General features: G+C 43.1%; 1 protein-coding gene across 1 annotated transcript in view; it reads left to right on the top strand.

The window, feature by feature from the left end:
- Window positions 1-16,879, top strand: part of SV2C (synaptic vesicle glycoprotein 2C) — a 245,242-nt gene that overhangs the window by 117,061 nt on the left and 111,302 nt on the right. The window contains exon 3 of the mRNA XM_027100796.1: window positions 10,343-10,523. Within this exon, the coding sequence (XP_026956597.1) occupies window positions 10,343-10,523 (181 nt within the window). The remainder of the gene's footprint in view (window positions 1-10,342; window positions 10,524-16,879) is intronic.

The raw sequence follows: 16,879 nt of genomic DNA, 5'->3' as shown, positions 1-16,879 counted from the left end.
TGCCCATCTCCTTATTCATATTCTTCTTGTGTTTTTTTTGAGGCTCAACTCAAGCCCTGCTTCCTTCATGAACTATTTCCCGATCATCAGCTGTGTTGATCATCGCTTCATGGATTTGCATCTACTGCCCTATTCTGCCCTGTTACACATGATATTGTGAGGGTTACTGATGTGAACTTCTTCCTCACATGTTTAAGACATTGGCCCTGTCACGGCTGCCCCCCTCTTGGACGCCTTCTCTTTATTAATTTTATTGTGACCTGTCCCAAGCCCGACTCCCCAGTGTCGGTTCCCACTCTTCCTTGCCTCACCCCTTAGTTTACAAGAAGTGTGGGCCCTGACTACTAACAGTACTCTGAGCCTTGCCCCTCTTCTCCAAGTCTGCCACGCCCCAGCCTTAGATCAGGCTGCCTTCATTCCTTCCCTGGGCTGCTTCTCAGTGATATTTCAACAGCTGGTTTCTTTCCAGGGCGGGGACCAGGGTGAGGAGAGTGAGGTGCCTAGAGCACAATGTTAAGGAAGCACTCATTCTCAGGGTTGTGCAAATGCAGAGTTAGCGCTTGAGAGTGAGTGCTTCCTTAAATTCTGGCTCAGGGCACCTCAGCACTTGACTGCCTCACCCTGGTTTGGGCCTTCCCCTCCCCTCCCCTCCCCTCCCCTCTCCTCTCTCTTTTCCCGCTGCAGTTTGTCCTCCACAGGGCTGCTGAAATGGTCTTTTCAGGTGTGGTTGATGTCCAGTATGTTTTTGAGTTTCCCAAAGGATAAAGGCCAACTCTTTGGGTGGACTTCAACATGTCTTCCGGCCTCATCTCTCCCCACACTCTCCTCTGCACATGAATTCTGCAGTCCATCCATCCTGAACCACCTAGAGGCCCCTTAGTGTGCTGTACTTTGACACACCTTCAGAACTTTGAACTTAATCTTCTTCCCTCCCCTGGAATTTTCCCCTCTTACTTGGAGAATTCTTTTTCATTGTTCAAAACTCAGCATGATCCACCATTACCTTCTATGGGGAGCTTTCCAGATTCCCTGGAATTAATTAAGTCGCTCCTTCCTTTTCCCCCTTAAGCATAATGTACTCACCTTAATTAGAGCATGTGTTTCATTTAATGGTAATTAATTTTTTGCATGTTTTTAATCTCCCAGGAAACCAAAGGTTCAGAGCCCAGGGCTTCATATTAGAATAGTTTGGGGAGTTTTTTTTAAAAGTACTGTTGCCCTAAGCCCTACTCCAGAACCAGAATCTCTGGGTGTGGCCCGGGCATCAGTGTTCTTTTCCCTAAAGCTCCCAGATAGTCTCATGTGCAGCCATGGTCTGAAACCACCACACCTGGCTGTGAGCTGCCGAGAGGGAGGGCCTTGTCCCTTCCCTGTTTGCAGACCTCTCCTCCCTCCCCTTTCCGCATACCATACTAGACGCCTGGCTTTCCGCAGAAGCTCAACTAAGAGCTGTGGAATGAATGATCACCTGCTTCATTGGTCGGCTCAGTGATGGGCTATTGAAGAAAGGGCTCAGTTAATTACCACCTCTCTCCCTTAGCACAGGCCTGGGAGTGGGGGAAGTCGGTGGAGACAAGGATCCCACTGGTGTGGAACTGATGTGTGGTATCCGTGGCGCACCACAAAGTGACTCGCTGTAATGCTCTTAATTCCCAAGACTTGTTTCTTTATTGCTTTTCAAACGAAGGGGGCTATAATTGCCCTTTTAGGGGACTGCAGAGCCATACATGCAAAAATATTTTTTATGCAAAAATATTTAAATATCTCTTTCCCTATCCAGCGGGCACGCTGTATACTGGCCATTTGAGGAAAGATTTTAGAAAATAGATTGGGCTTTCTTTTCAAGGCTGTCCTTCTGCCTTTGGCTCATGAATTCAGTGGATGTGTCCTTGGGCCTTCATAGGCTGTTTGGTGCCCAGGTGGACTTAAGCAACAAGTGGTAATTAGGTAATTATCCTTGATATGGCATCACCTGCCTACACAAGCAGCTACATCAGTCTCTGCCTGGACCGACAGACTTAAACGTCAGACTTTCCAAATGTAGAGTCAGAGATGTGCTGTAGACTGTGCTTGCTATTTATAGTTCCTTCTGGCAAAGGTGAGCTGACTTTTGTTGCAAATGTTCTCTATTGCAAATTAGAGTTTTGGTTTTTTTCATTTGTCCATGTGCCTTTGATATTAGTACTTTCTTTACTTTTGTTTGATTTTCCGAAAGTCCACAGATGCATTTGAATGTGCAATGGCCCTTACCTGTGGCTAGTAAAAATAGTAGTAATTGGAAAAACTCAGGGGTTGGTTTTAGGAGAAGCGTATTGATTATTTACTTAAATAGTTTCAAGTTGCAAAAGAATAAGTCTTTGAGATTTAAAAAATTAGATTACGCTTCCAGAGCTGTTCCAGGTGGCTTCTATTCAGAACTTGAGCTGAGGGAGGCCAAAATCTGTCATTTTACTTCTACACCACTCCAGAGCCCCTCCCCTTTTTCCTGTTGCCTGTTTTCCGTCACCATTTTGTTCTCCCCTTTTCTCTCTTTCCCTCACGCCAATAGTTATATTAATTGTTGTTTCTTTATTGAACAACTGTGTTTCACACAGTGCTTAGTGCTTTAACCCATTTAATCCCTCAAAGACCCTGTGAGGGGGTATTCCTATGAACCCCATTACACAGAGGAGAAAATTGAGGCATAAAGAAATAAAGCAACTTACCCAAGATCAAACAACTAGTAAATGGTAAAGCAAAAATTCATATCTAGTCCGTGTGTTTCAAGAGCCTGAGCTCTTAACTATTTGCTGCTTGATGCAAAGTTCAGAGTGGTAAACAGTAGTGGAATGAAGATGAAGGATATTGCATTTGGTTAAAAAACAACAACAAAAAAGTTTTTCTGCTTCCCCCGTCTCAACCCCTATTGCTTTAGTAATGGGTCCACTTCTCAGCACATACAATGGAAGAATCCGATAGAATAAATACTGAACTTGAGATTTTATGTTATCATTTCTAATTCAAGTACATAATTTGAAAACAGTAAGAAAGAGAAATAGCAAGTTGTAGATAAAGAGGAAGATGCTGCAGCCTTCCTTGAACTGAGTGGGTGCAAGGGCAGGTGGGGAGGCACAGTGGTCCCTGGAATCAGCCTCTTACAAGCTGCAGTGGGGTCTGGCCGAGGGATGGCCACACTCATAGCTCACCATTTTGGGGGTCCAGGAGCAGCGACCATAGGGCAACAGCTGTGAAAGCTTCCACATCAGTGGGTGGGTGGGGAGGATCCATAAGAGGCCAGCAAGGAAGATAGGTCCCCCTCCTCCCCCAGACAGACAGAAGAGAGAGGCTGGTTCAGTTTTATGGGGCTGACCATTACCTACCATTTGACACAGAGGAAGCTGAAAGACTAGCCTGACAGCTTACACCTAGTTCTAGGGAGACTAGAACTAGTCCTGGATATCTTGGCCCTCATTCCAGGGATTTTTCCAGTACACAGTGGGGAAAAAAAGGAATCTCTGAGGAAATGGGGGAAAGGAAGATTGTGAGCGCTGCAACTGATCTTAAGGAGATGCTGTTTTAGTGTTGCCTTTAGTGATAAGATAAACCACTTGGCGGGTAATTGTTGACTCTTCCAGTGGCTATGCAAACCTGATTTCTTTAAGCACAAAGCATGTCTTCAGGGGTCCTCAGAGGCAAGGTAGACACCCCATTATGTAATTAAATCCAGACTGGTAATTGGTCAATAAATGGAAAAGTTGGTAAAAGCAGGAAACCATGCAACATAAGTGTAGGGACTTAAGCACTGTGTTTTGACATATGGGCTTGTATTCATTCGACCCTCTTCTAGTGCAGGAGCAAAGATGCCCTTTGAATAGGGAGCTTCAAAACTGAAGTACCCCATTGTCTTTCCCGCATCTCCATAGCCACCATGTGGCTTTGATTTTCAGTTTTAATTTCTTTAATATGCCACCATCTAAGCACAGAATCTTTGATCTTTATGATTTTTCTCGGTCTTTTAGAGTTGGGTTACTCACATTTATTTAATAAATTTTATTTAATGTAATTTATTTAATATAATTTAATAAATGTTATTTACCATTTATTTACTATTTATTTAATATACAGATGTTTAAGACATTTATTTAATAAGTGTATTAAGTATTTACTTTTGTAACTCATCTTCCCCGTCTTTTTCTTTTTTTTTTCTATAAATTTATTTATTTTTATTTATTTATTTTTGGCTGTGTTGGGTCTTTGTTGCTGAGTGTGGGCTTTCTCTAGTTGGGGCGAGCGGGGGCTAATCTTTATCGCGGTGCACAGGCTTCTCATTGTGGTGGCTTCTCTTGTTGCAGAGCACGGGCTCTAGGAACGCGACCTTCAGTAGTTGTGGCACATGGGCTCAGTAGTTGCGGCTCATGGGCTCTAGATTGCAGGCTCAGTAGTTGTGGTGCATGGGCTTAGCTGCTCCATGGCATGTGAGATCTTCCCGGACCAGGGTTCAAACCCACGTCCCCTGTACTGGAAGGCAGATTCTTAACCACTGCACCACGAGGGAAGTCCCACCCAAGTCTTTCTTAAGTTAGTTTTCACAGGAGTAGCTCCCATTCCTTTCACACTCATATCTCATTATTTATGTGACTGATGTTTAATTGGATACATAACTAATAAGAGCAGAACTCACATAAGCAGGTTGGATATAAGCCCAGTAAGCCTAAAGCGCTTATTGGAAGCAGAGGGAAGATGGTAAATAATTCTCAGTGTGTTTGTGGGAGGGTTGGTTAATCCATTGAGTTGGTTAAGTAAGAATTGGCTAAGTAGGTTTCTACTCTGGGTATAACACAAGCTGATGGTAGAAAACCCTATCTTTGGGACAATAAATGCACCTGCCTCTTGTGTAATATCTAAAAAATAATGAGCATGATTTAGGAAATAAAGAATTTTTTCTCAATCCTGTGAACATGATAGATGATATTATATTATTCTTTTCAACAGCCGTCTCCGGAAGTGTCATTGTTATTCTTAAAGATTTATTTTTGACTTAAAATTTTATTTTAACCTAAGAAAATCCCCTTATAAAAGGTGAGTGTGAGCGTTGCCGCATGGGGATTATTTATCATTGAATTCAGAACACTATCATGGAGTTTTTTTTAATTGAAAATCAATCTGTAAATAAATGGGATGAATTATAGGATAATGCATTAGCCACGGATAACTGAAGTGCTTAAAACAATTTTTTAAAAAACTATTGGCTAAAATTATTATGAGAAAAAACACTCTATTCTATTTCTTAAAGTTGTTCTGTTTAGTTTAAATGTGGTTTAAAATTCTACAGGGAAAAGATGTGTGCCCCCTTAGGGATTGTCAGAAAGAATCAAAAGCAGCTTAGCAAGGAGACAGAAATGGAAATGTGATATTTGTCAGGGGAAATAAGGGTACGATTAAATAAAATGGAATCAGCTCCCATGTTAGAAAATCCCTTAATGGGGAAGTGATGCTCGAGGCCTCTTTCTGTCTTCTGAGAAACCTGGACCAAGGGTGTCCTGAGCCCCAGCTGTGGTAGGAGGAGAGTGAGTTTCAGGTCACATTTATTTCTCAGGCCAAGCTCAACTTCCTGACAGCCCAGCTGAATTAAAGTCTTCATTAGATTCATGAAAGAATCTGAGAATCACAGCCTGGCCTCTGTCTGCTCTGGAGGTCTGCCTCTAGCTGGTGTAAGGAAAGCAGGTCCTAGGAGAAGCGCAGAGTTTCTGCTTGCCCTTAGGAGATCTCCAACTCATGTAGGGAGATCTTGCTTGTTCTGTGTCTTTGGAATTAAATATTCTGTAGCCTGCATCTCCCCCCCCTCAAATACGTATTAGACAAATACAAACTTTAAGTAAAAAAAAAAAGGGGGGGTGCCGGTTAGAGCACGCTAGCCTAAAAAGTGCTTTCAAATTCTAAAGTGCACACAGATCCCGTGGGAACCTTGTTCAAATGCAGATTCTGAGTCTGTAGGTGGAGTGGAGCCTTAGAGTCTGCATTTCTAGCAAGTTCTCCCCAGGATGCAAGTGCTGCTGGTTCAGGGGTCATACTCTGCGGAATGAGGATCTAGAAGACCTGATTTCAAGTACTGGCTTCTCTCAACCTCAATCTTCCCACCTGTAAAATAAGGAACTTCGGACTAAAATCCTTTCAAATTCTGACCATCAGCAGCATCATGAGGAACAGAGAACAGAGAAGGCTGGTCCATGGTAAGAGCTTATCCCTGCTCTCAGTTTTCAAGGACTCCCTATCACAACATCGTGAAGACAAAATGGAAACATGAAAACAAACGAGGCAGGGATCCAGAGTGTTTCCACTTTTATTCACATCATGACTTTGCCAGCATTCAAAGGTTTGGTTTTAATCAGATTACCTGATGAAGAAATGAATTTTCTAATTCAGCTGTTTGTCTCAAATAAACTATTGGGTAGGCTCAGTTCTGTCCATAGCATGCCCAATGGAAGAGTCGAATTACCAATAGTAATCCCATGTAGGCACAAAAGGTTATTATGTTTGGATCTGAAAGGTATTTTTAGCCAGAGTTGAAGTGAGATACAGCTTGACACTGTTTTTTTTCTAAACCTGTCAGTTGTGGAGGAATTTAATACTACCTTGACATGTTTCTTATCCTTCAGAATTCTCTCAGATGTTCCCATCTCAGCAAAGCCTCTTCAGAGGCCACAGTCAGAATTAGTAGCCAACTCCCAGCCCTCTGCTCCTAGTTACACCTCTGTTGGAGCACACGCTTCACAGCTGGGCTCATTCTCTTATGGGCTTGTGTCTCCCTCCCTGAATTATGAGCTCCTTAAGCCGTCTTGATGGAGCAGAACGGGAGTTCAGGGACTTGGAGCCCAGGTTCCTGAGTGCAGTGTTCTGTCCTGATCGTGTGTCCCCAGGAGGCCATGGAAGGTTCTGCCCCGCTCTGTATTGGCCCTGTGCAGTGGGGCTGTGGGACGTGTTGTGTGAAATAATGGGTTTGAAACTGTTTCGCTTCTCTCCTGGCTTAGAGTAGGCATCAGATGAAGGTTTGCTAACTTTTCCCTTCCCTAAGGTCAGGGATCATGACTTATAAATCCCTGTATTTCTAGCACTTCAGGAAAAGTCATGCATAGCGGGTGCTCAATAAATTCTTCAAAATTGAATTTAATAGACTTTCTTTTTAGGGAGATTGGGTGTATTTATTTTAGGCATGGAAATAATAGCGATGGGAGAAATAACTGTTTGGTTTTCCCCTATTCGCTGATGGTGAATGCTTTTCTGAAACATATGAAATGTATTTTGAAGAAGTAATTAAAATTGTGACGGAGATTTATTTCTGGTTTGCTTAGTTTAGAAATCCTAAACACAAGAAGGGAAAAGATAAACACTGCATAGGAAAAGAGAAACTATATTTAACAGGCAATTCCTGTAGGGTATCCATTTTTATATACGTATAAGCTTTCTGGAAGAATTAGAAAAAATTTTGACAATAGTTCCCTTTGAGAAGAGGATCAAGGTCGGGGAGAAGACTTTTATTTTCATTTTATACATTTCTACGTGGCTTGAATTATTGGCTATGTAGGCATATTTGGGAGATATATATATATATACACACACACACACACACACACACACACACACACACACACACCTATCACACCTATGGGGGAATTGAATGATGGGCCATTTTTATTTTACTCTTTTATATATTAAAACTCTTCATAAGTATTATCTTTAAATTTTATTTTCAAATGGCTTAAGTACAAGGTGCTAATAATAAATGAGGGTTTTCTGCCCCTTGTCAAGCCACTAAGCCATCTCCAACACAGGAGTCAAGGGCAAGCTCAGCTCTCTCAGCCTTTACTACCTCTGAGGTTTAAGAAGCTCCCGGGGTGGGGCTGTGTCCTCATGCTACTGCTGGGTGAGGGAAAGGTGGCATCCAGTTATGAGCCCTTAAAGTGCTGGAATCATCACTTCGTAAAGCTCTGACCTGGCTTAGCAATGACACGGCTGCGGGTGACTGCCCGGAAGAAGGCGATGACAGGATACGGAGACCTGCCCAGCAGGAGCATCATCCCTCCTGCACCAGAAGAGCAGGGGAGTTACGGTACCTCCTTTGGAACATAGCGCAGGAGCCTCTTCTTTCTAGCAAGCGATTGGATGTTCATTTTTGCTCTGGCACCACCCAGCTGTTTGCAGCATCAACTCTCTTACCTCCCCGACCGAGAGTCGGGAATGTGTCCATCTGGAATATCTGAGAATGAATAACGCATCCCTTGCCACGTGCTCAGGGAGGACAAAGCAGCATTTCCCCCTAGTTCCCGTCTATCATTTTCTGCCACCCCAGACTTAACTCTTAATTCTATGAGGGTGGTGCCCAGGGAGAAGGCACCTCAGAGACATTTGAGGCACTGCTTTTAATTTTAGATGTTACTGCCACATAGGAGCCTGGACAAACTGGGATGTTTTCACAGGAGGACAGCCAGGATGGCTAAAGGAGCGATAAGCACATTGTACAAAGAGCTGCTGTCGGACTGGGATGTAGTTGCCACTCACTTTTCTGTGGTCAAATCATTAACTGCCGTATACCTCAGCTTCCCTACCGACGAACCGTGCTCCCGGAGTATTAACCTCAAAGGGTGGTCGTGATGTTAATTCATGCAAACGTTTAGAACTGGCAAGGGTTCCGCAAGTGCTAGGGACCATTTTTTGTTCCTGGGGCTGGAGCTACAAGAAAGATTCCCAAGTCTTTTGACAACAGAAGCCACGGGCCACTCCTGAGGGATGGAGCTCACTTTCTGATTTGTAGGCATTTTTAAAGACAGACATTATCATAAAGCAGCTTAGCTACTGATTATTCTTCTGACAGGCGTGAGTGGCAAACTCAAGCCTCTTAGGCTATAAATAAGAGCTATGCTGCATATGCATTTCCCTGGGTGAATCTGTCTGCTTTGGGGATTCCTTTGCCTTGTGCTGATACATTCTTTAAATTGTCTTCCGGACATGCATTGGGCCTCATGATGTGAGTAATCTCTTTATTGAGAAGGATGGTCTGTCTATGGTCGTCAGCCCCATAGTACAGAGAAAAATATGCCACCCCCAGCCAGGCAAAGGATGACCACCCACCTCTTTGCAGTACCCTACCCCAGTCTAAATAAAAAACAGCTTCTGTTTCGTCTTATTGTATAATTGCTCCAACATTCGCCATTCACTGTAGCTGTCTATACTGGGCTATCTGCAAAGCAGCATCTGCAGACTTTGCCAAATGTTATCCTTCTGGGTCTCATATTAATTCATTAACTCTGTTAAGCAAACGATTTCTGGTGAATGTTTAAGTAGAATATTTTCCTAAGTAATCGAAAGCAATCATTAAGGCACTGTTTTTTAGCTTGTGACTCAGATGCTGCTGAGTATCTTGAACATGCCTTTGAGAAGGGACTAGTCAAATGGTGCTTTGGTGAAGCAAAGGAAAAAGTAGAAATGGATAAAATATGGCAGCTTTTTAATTTTATTTAATTTTATTTTTTTTGCGGTATGCGGGCCTCTCACTGTTGCGGCCTCTCCCGCTGCGGAGCACAGGCTCCGGACGCGCAGGCTCAGCGGCCATGGCTCACGGGCCCAGCCGCTCCGCGGCATGTGGGATCTTCCCGGACCGGGGCACGAACCCGTGTCTCCTGCATCGGCAGGCGGACTCTCAACCATTGCGCCACCAGGGAAGCCCTATGGCAGCTTTTTTAAAGCCAAACTTTCATTTATTAATTATACCATTTCCCCTAGACATTGCACACCCTTTTAGAAACCTCCCGGAAGTAACATTTGCCATACCTAATATTATTTCATCCTGCAGAAGATTCTGGACAGAGCTTATGAGGGCTTGGTTTTTTAGAAGAAGCAAGTGAATTAGAAAATTCACCTGTATACTCAGTGATGCCAAGAGGGACACTGAGGGGGATCCACTTTGACCCGGGAGCCCTTGACTCAGTTTCCAATCTTGGCCTTGTTGCGGCGCTAAGCTGGGCATTCGGACCGAAGGTGACACAGCCATGAGTCAAACTACAGGGCTGTTCTGTGTGGAGACTTCTCCTTACGCTTGCCCACTGGGTACCCATCCCCACAAGGCTGGTGAGAATGTGACTGTTTCATCTTTTGCCCTTGCCGCTGGCCGTGGCGGCAGCCAAAGGTAGCCCACAGAGCTTGCTTTCCAACTTGAAAGCTGATCCGTGTGTCCTGAAGGATCTGTTATTAAAGGAATTTTTTTCCCACGTAAAATTCTGGAATGTATCTTGTTCCGTGTTCACTTGCTGTTACATGTGTCGCTTACTCCCAGTCTCTGATGTGTTTCTTTGTTTTCTGTGTGTTGCAGGCAGCATAGTGTACCTCGGGATGATGGTGGGGGCATTCTTCTGGGGAGGACTGGCAGACAAAGTGGGAAGGAAGCAGTCTCTTCTGATTTGCATGTCTATCAACGGATTCTTTGCCTTCCTTTCTTCATTTGTCCAAGGTTATGGCTTCTTTCTCTTCTGTCGCTTACTTTCTGGATTCGGGTAAGGATTTTCTTCTTCATATTTTATAGTAATGTGTTTATTCTACATAAAAACATAATGTGCATGCTTTCTAGAGGTCCTCATTACCAAGAAATTATCCCTTAATGCATCTCCTTTCCCATCTTTGTGTCAGCCTTAGGAGCCCATAATGCTGGTTCTTAGAAATATAATTATCAACCTTTAAATCCAGAAGAGAAGGGAACACACATCTTTGTTCCCGTGGCTGATTCTTTTAGTGTTTTATGTCTAGGACATGGGTATTGTTTTCAAAGGAATGCTGTTTCTATGGCAGTGAGCATTCATAAATGTACGTTTTTTTCTTCTGAAAATTTAATTTAAGCAAGAAATAGCTCTGGTCCTATATGTTATGAACAAATTAAAGTTTCAAACCATTCAAGTATGCTCTTAAATCCAGCATGAGCATGTCTCAAGTAAATGTTTCACTGATCTATGTTAACAGCATATTTAACTAGGTAGGAAGCCTGCTTCTTGAGATGCAAAAGTTCTTTTTGTAAATTCCTGACTTTTGTTGAATGAACAGGAGTTGTGCTATTGCCAAGTGCAATGGCATAGTATAGTTAATTATGTAGTTATTTTTGTTAAAGAACTCGAAGCACTTATTACTAAACTAAGTGAATCCACAGCTTAGGAAAAGGCAGTAGCTCAATTAGGAGATCCAAGAAACCCTGCTTTGATAAAATAATAGTGAAAATATAAAATTTCTGATTCACGCCTGAGTACTTTGTTTTCATTAGAGACTTTCTTTCTGAGGGGTCTAGCATAAGATGAATTTATAGGAATAATATAAAGTGAAATGAAAGTGCATGAAGAAAGGGCAGGAGGCAGTGCTGGGTTATGAATTTGAGAAGCAGATCAGTTATGGTGGTTGATGATGGCGGTACCCACACAGCAAACCACAGTTCTGCCCAAAGAGAAGATCAGAAAACTGCAACCCATCTCTCCTAATTACATATAGTAGTACTTTAAATCAGAGCTAAGATTAGTAGGAATATAAGGCATCAAAGGGAAAGACTGTATAAGTGGGTTATTTCAAGAGTACAGAGATTTCCCCGTGCAGACCAATGGGTCACTTTTTTAATTCATTCAAAACATTGTTACTTTTTTATATCATTTTCTGCTACAAGATTTGTGCACATATTGAGATTGGAGGATTATCCACAGATTTTTCTGATGTTCTTTTTTTGTCTTCTTATAGCCTCTCCTGTGCTACATTCTACACACAGTGCGCACTTTGCAAATACGTGACTAAGTTGCACAAATTTCAGGCGATTTCCTTAGAGTGAGGACACTCCAGTAAACCAAGAGAGTTGGAAAGTTTGGGAAAGAGTGATAATATTTTTTCCTTGGAGAAAAATGATCAGAATCAATAATTTGCTTTGTATTGATGGGGAAAGAGGGCTTTTCCTTAACAGAGGGGACCTTTGGCGCGCAGGGCTCTGTGTGAGACTGGCTACGTACGTCATCCTTGGGGAGGTATTTTAGATCATGGATTCAAGGAGCTGCCCCACATCTAATGCTGATTGAATTGAGATACCTGAGGAAGAACAGGTGTTATTTGGGGCTATTTGTTTTCAACCCTTCTCAGGGTCCACAGCATAAGACATTCTTGCTACCAGAAAAGCTTCCTTGCGCTTTCTTTTACTTACATACTACCACTAGCCTGTCAGGAGAAGACTAATAGCCTAAGTTCTGAACTTTCCAGTCCTTTCCATTCACAATCTTATCCAGGAAATGCCGATGATATCCACAGACTCAAAAGTCCCCAACTGTGGTCAAATTATTATGGCAATTTTAATTGCCAATCTGGATGATGACATGCTCAGCCCAGTTGACTGCAGAGAAAAGGAACATTCTGGTGGCTGAAAAATACTGCAAACTAAGGGACTGTCCAGAAGCCAGTTCAAGGGCAGTACAGAGACAGAGACTGCTTGAGCATATTCATGACATCATCCTCTTCTCTGTTGCAGACACATCATTCTTCAGCCAGCAGCTCAGGGCTGCAGACCCCTAAATAAGATGATTTACCTGGCAAAGCGCAGACTGTGTATTGCTGACTCAGCTAGGCTCTGTAAATTGTGCTACCAGAGGCTTATGCACTGTGTGCCTTTGCAAAGCTGGCACAGGATTGGGAGTCCAGAAACCCAAGTCCACCCTATCCCTGCCCTTTACTGTGAGACCTTGGGAAAGTCCCTCCAGCTCTCCAACCTGCTTCATCTTTTGGAAAAGAGAGATAATCGTACTTCACATCCTACCTTGGAGTATGAGGATCAAGTGAGATAATGTGTTAAAGTACAGGGTAGGGAAGGAAATTCGGGATAATGTCTAGAAACATCCCCCCACCCCCACCCCGTTTGGCATTCCTGCTCTTTCTTTGTTCTTCCTCCCATTCATTCAGCTAAGCTGTCCTGTGCCCCTTGCCTCAGAGTGACAGCAGAGGGAGAGGGGAAAAGAGGCCTCTTTCTGACTTTGCAATTTCAAGTCTCGCCCAAGAAGGAAACAGAAAAGACTAATCATGGGCAAAGACTTGGGAGGAAACAGGCGACTAAAATGGAGCATCCCTGCTTTCCAGAATAGATGGAGATGCCCTAGGCTGGGGGTGGGACTGAGGGGAGCGACGTGAGCTTACTCACCAAAACACCCAGAACCTTGTGGGATCCGGCAGCTGAGGAGGCCTGAGAAATGCAGTTGTTACGGGAAATGAAGAAAGTGATCTCTCTTGCTTGGCTGAATTTCTGGGTCCTGTTACCTACTTGTAACATGTGGAGTGCTACCCCGATGACAGAGGGGTTTTCTCAACAGCTAGGGTTCATCTGGACACCCTGTCTGTGAATCTCAGGGAAGTCTCAGCTGAGTCTCTATTTTCTCCAATCCCATTCCAATTCAACTCAGAAAAACAGTTTCACACCTGCTCTACCCCTGGAACCACCGGGGACCTTTCACGGATGTAGATGAGACCTGGCCCCCAGATGCTTCCCATCTGGTTGTAGAGGGAAGACACAGAGAGCCCTCCCATTCTCCACCTGCTAAGAACTCATCAGTGCCCTAAGAGAGGCAGCAGCAAGGGGCGTGGGAGACTCACAGAAGAAGGAGAAAACAATGGCAAAATTGTGAATGAAAAACCATTTTCCACTTGAAAGTTCTTCTTGTTTTTAAAGGCATGTACTGTTTAAACCCTTTTTACACCCATTACTTATGCACTGAGTACATAAGCAGCTGAAGTTTGACACAGTCCCTTTTTATTTAAACATTCGTAATTAAAACTCAAGCCAAAGAATTAAGACTTTGATCCTGGAGACCTTAAATAAGGGATCTTGACATACGTACACTAGCAAATGTAAAATAGATAGCTAGTGGGAAGCCGTCGCATAGCACAGGGAGATCAGCTCCGTGCTTTGTGACCACCTAGAGGGGTGGGATAGGGAGAGTGGGAGGGAGACACAAGAGGGAGGGGATATGGGGATATATGTAGGCATATAGCTGATTCACTTTGTTATACAGCAGAAACTAACACACCATTGTAAAGCAATTAGACTCCAGTAAAGATGTTAAAAAAAAAAGCTATATGGAAAAAGTCCAACTTTCCCACAAAAATAAATTAATAAATAAGAGATCTTGTTATTTCTGTTTACTAGGCAGCTCCCTCCATCCACATCTGATCTGGTTTTGAATTGAGGAAAACTAGATGACCAAGGAAATAAGGTTTTAGAATGTCGGGAATTTTTCTGTCGTGAGCCTCTGGTGCTCAGACCCTGCACCGCTCCACACGTTTCCCAGGAGTGTCAATCTTGCCATCCTTTCTGCTTCATAGGATCTTCTCCCTGAGCCCTCAGCACTCAGGACCTCAGACAGGCCATCCTGAGACCACCCCTCCCAGTGACTCTCACCACAGTCCCTTGGTATGTCTTCTTGGTAGCACTGATTGATGCCCCCAACTATTTGCTTGTGTGTTTATTTCTTTCCTCCACCAGCATGTGAATTCCAAGAGGGCAGAGATTGACAAGATAGGTCTGTCTGCTGTTTACTGCTTAATTGCTCAAGGCAAGGTGGGGGAGGTTACTGTAACGGACACCAGTCAGGACAGCAGTGGAATAGTCTGACCCACACAGACCTTCAGCCACGGTGTTCCTAGAAATGAAATAGATAGGAAATTTACTAAAGTCTTACTTGATCTATATAAGGGGAAGAGTTCTAGATCAAGTGACCAAAAGGTTAATTTGCATCATGAAAACAGAAAGGCATGGCCCCTCAGGCAATTCCCAGACTTGAGCCTATTTACAGACCCAGAACCTCTTGAATGAAGGGGAGATGGGGTCTCCTGGTGGACCGGACCCTGGTACATTGCTGAAAGTTTTTACTGCTCATCTTTCTCCCAGCCTTCCCCAAAAGGACCTATAGCCTTTTACCAGGATAACTGCATGAGGAAAAAGGAAATCCTCAGACTTTTCAGGGCTTACTAGGCACTGGCTCTGAACTGACATTAATTCCAGGAAACTCAAAATGTCACTGTGGTCCACTAGTCAGGGTAGGGACTTACGGAGGTCAGGTTATCAATGGAGTTTGAGCTCAGGTCCATCGCACAGTGGGTCCAGTAGGGACCCCAGGATGGTTATTTCCCAGTTCCAGAATGCATACTTGGAATAGACAGAGCAACTGACAGAATCTCCACGTTGGTATAGCGCCTGTCCACCAGTTCCACACACTGGGCATTTCAGAGAAGAGAATTTCTGGGTCCCAGTGCAAACCCTTCATTTTATAGATTAAGGTTCAGTGATGGAACCAGGAATGACACAGCCAGGACTTCAATTGCGATGAAGTCCTTTGAACTAGCCACTCTGTAAACAAGTAAACTGTGCATTCTGAATCCAAAGTTAAAACGCCTTTGTGTTGATTTTCTGCAAATGCCACAGGCTTCCCCTTGCTCTATGTTATTTTGTTGCTGAGGCATCATTAGCAGCACTGTGTTCTACTCCTGTTCTGCATATAAAGGAGCCTGGAAGGAGCTCTTGTTTCAGCCTGAGGTCTACCTGGGTTTGTGATAGATGTGCTTTCGTCTTAATTCACCACACTAAGTCATGAGTGTATTTTCTTAGAAACATAAATATGTCCAGCTGCCATATTCTGTGTGACTTTAAATATTTTTTCAGCACAAAGAATGATTTTCCTGCAGGGGACAGCAGTGTTTTGTGGGAACGAGGAGCAGGGCATCACCAATTATTTATCTGTCTCTCATTTTCCTAAGTGAATCTCACACCAGGGAACAGACATTTCCCTCTCCTCTTTTGTTACAGAAAATTAGAAAGATGGGAAATGGAGTTGACACCATTGATTCATTTTCATTTGCCCAGAATTAAATTATTTGCTTCCAGTCACTGTTAGTTATGGGAATGATAATGCTTCAGATGCCAGGCAATGTCAGAGTTAGGAGCGTCTCACTGAAGGCCTGGCACTGCAAAGCATAAAGGTCAGGAGAAAAATACACCAGCAACAGAAATTAAAATGAAATGTCAGTGTCTGTGTATGGTAGGAGAATGAACAGTCATTTCTCCGTCTGCAAATGGAGCCTCATAAACGCATAGTTCATAGCTGCTTACAATATCCATCTATTAACCAATATCCCTCCATTATTATAAAATTATAATAACCAGAATACCTTGACTTTGTAGAGATGATCACCACTAACTGGAATTCTTCAAAGTGTTTTATATGTAGAAGCTCATTTATTTCCACAACATTTTTTTAATAATTAGGTATGCAAAAATATGCTGCCTTTTTCACATGTTCAGTAAACCCCCAGGTCTTCTGAGTTTTAGTCTAATTCTAAACTGTAAGGTTTTACTTCCTCATCGTATGGGAAAAATGCAGACCCATTTAAAATTTTTCAACTTTTAAAATGTGTTTTATCAAACACCTGTATAGTACTTGCCCTATGAGATGCTGTGTTACACACTTTGTAAATATTGACTCATTTAAACCTTGTGGTGACCCTATGAGGAAGATACTATTTATTCCATCCATTTTATAGATGAGGAAGTTGAGGCACAGAGAGGTTAAGTAACTGTCCAAGGTCACACAGTAAGTGGTATAGTCATATCATACCCAGGCAGTCTAGCTCCACGCTCATAACCACCAGGCTGTGCTGTCTCAGATTCAATGAGAAATGACTGTGATTTCCTAACACACAATGTCTGATACTTGATAGACACTGAATAAACATTTTGAGCAGATCTGTTCAAGAAGGTTTCTGACCCAAAGAATCGGAATGGAAAGACCTTTTTCAATATGGAAGATGAGGCAACACACTAAATTGTCTTTAATCCAAAAATAATAGCAAACCC

This window comes from Aethalodelphis obliquidens, unplaced genomic scaffold (genome assembly GCF_003676395.1).
Source record: "Aethalodelphis obliquidens isolate GAN/ISIS:26980383/991018 unplaced genomic scaffold, ASM367639v1 scaffold4, whole genome shotgun sequence".
Classification (NCBI taxonomy): domain Eukaryota; kingdom Metazoa; phylum Chordata; class Mammalia; order Artiodactyla; family Delphinidae; genus Aethalodelphis; species Aethalodelphis obliquidens.
The sequence above is the reverse complement of the archived record's forward strand: the minus strand, read 5'-3'. Positions and strand labels throughout refer to the sequence as shown.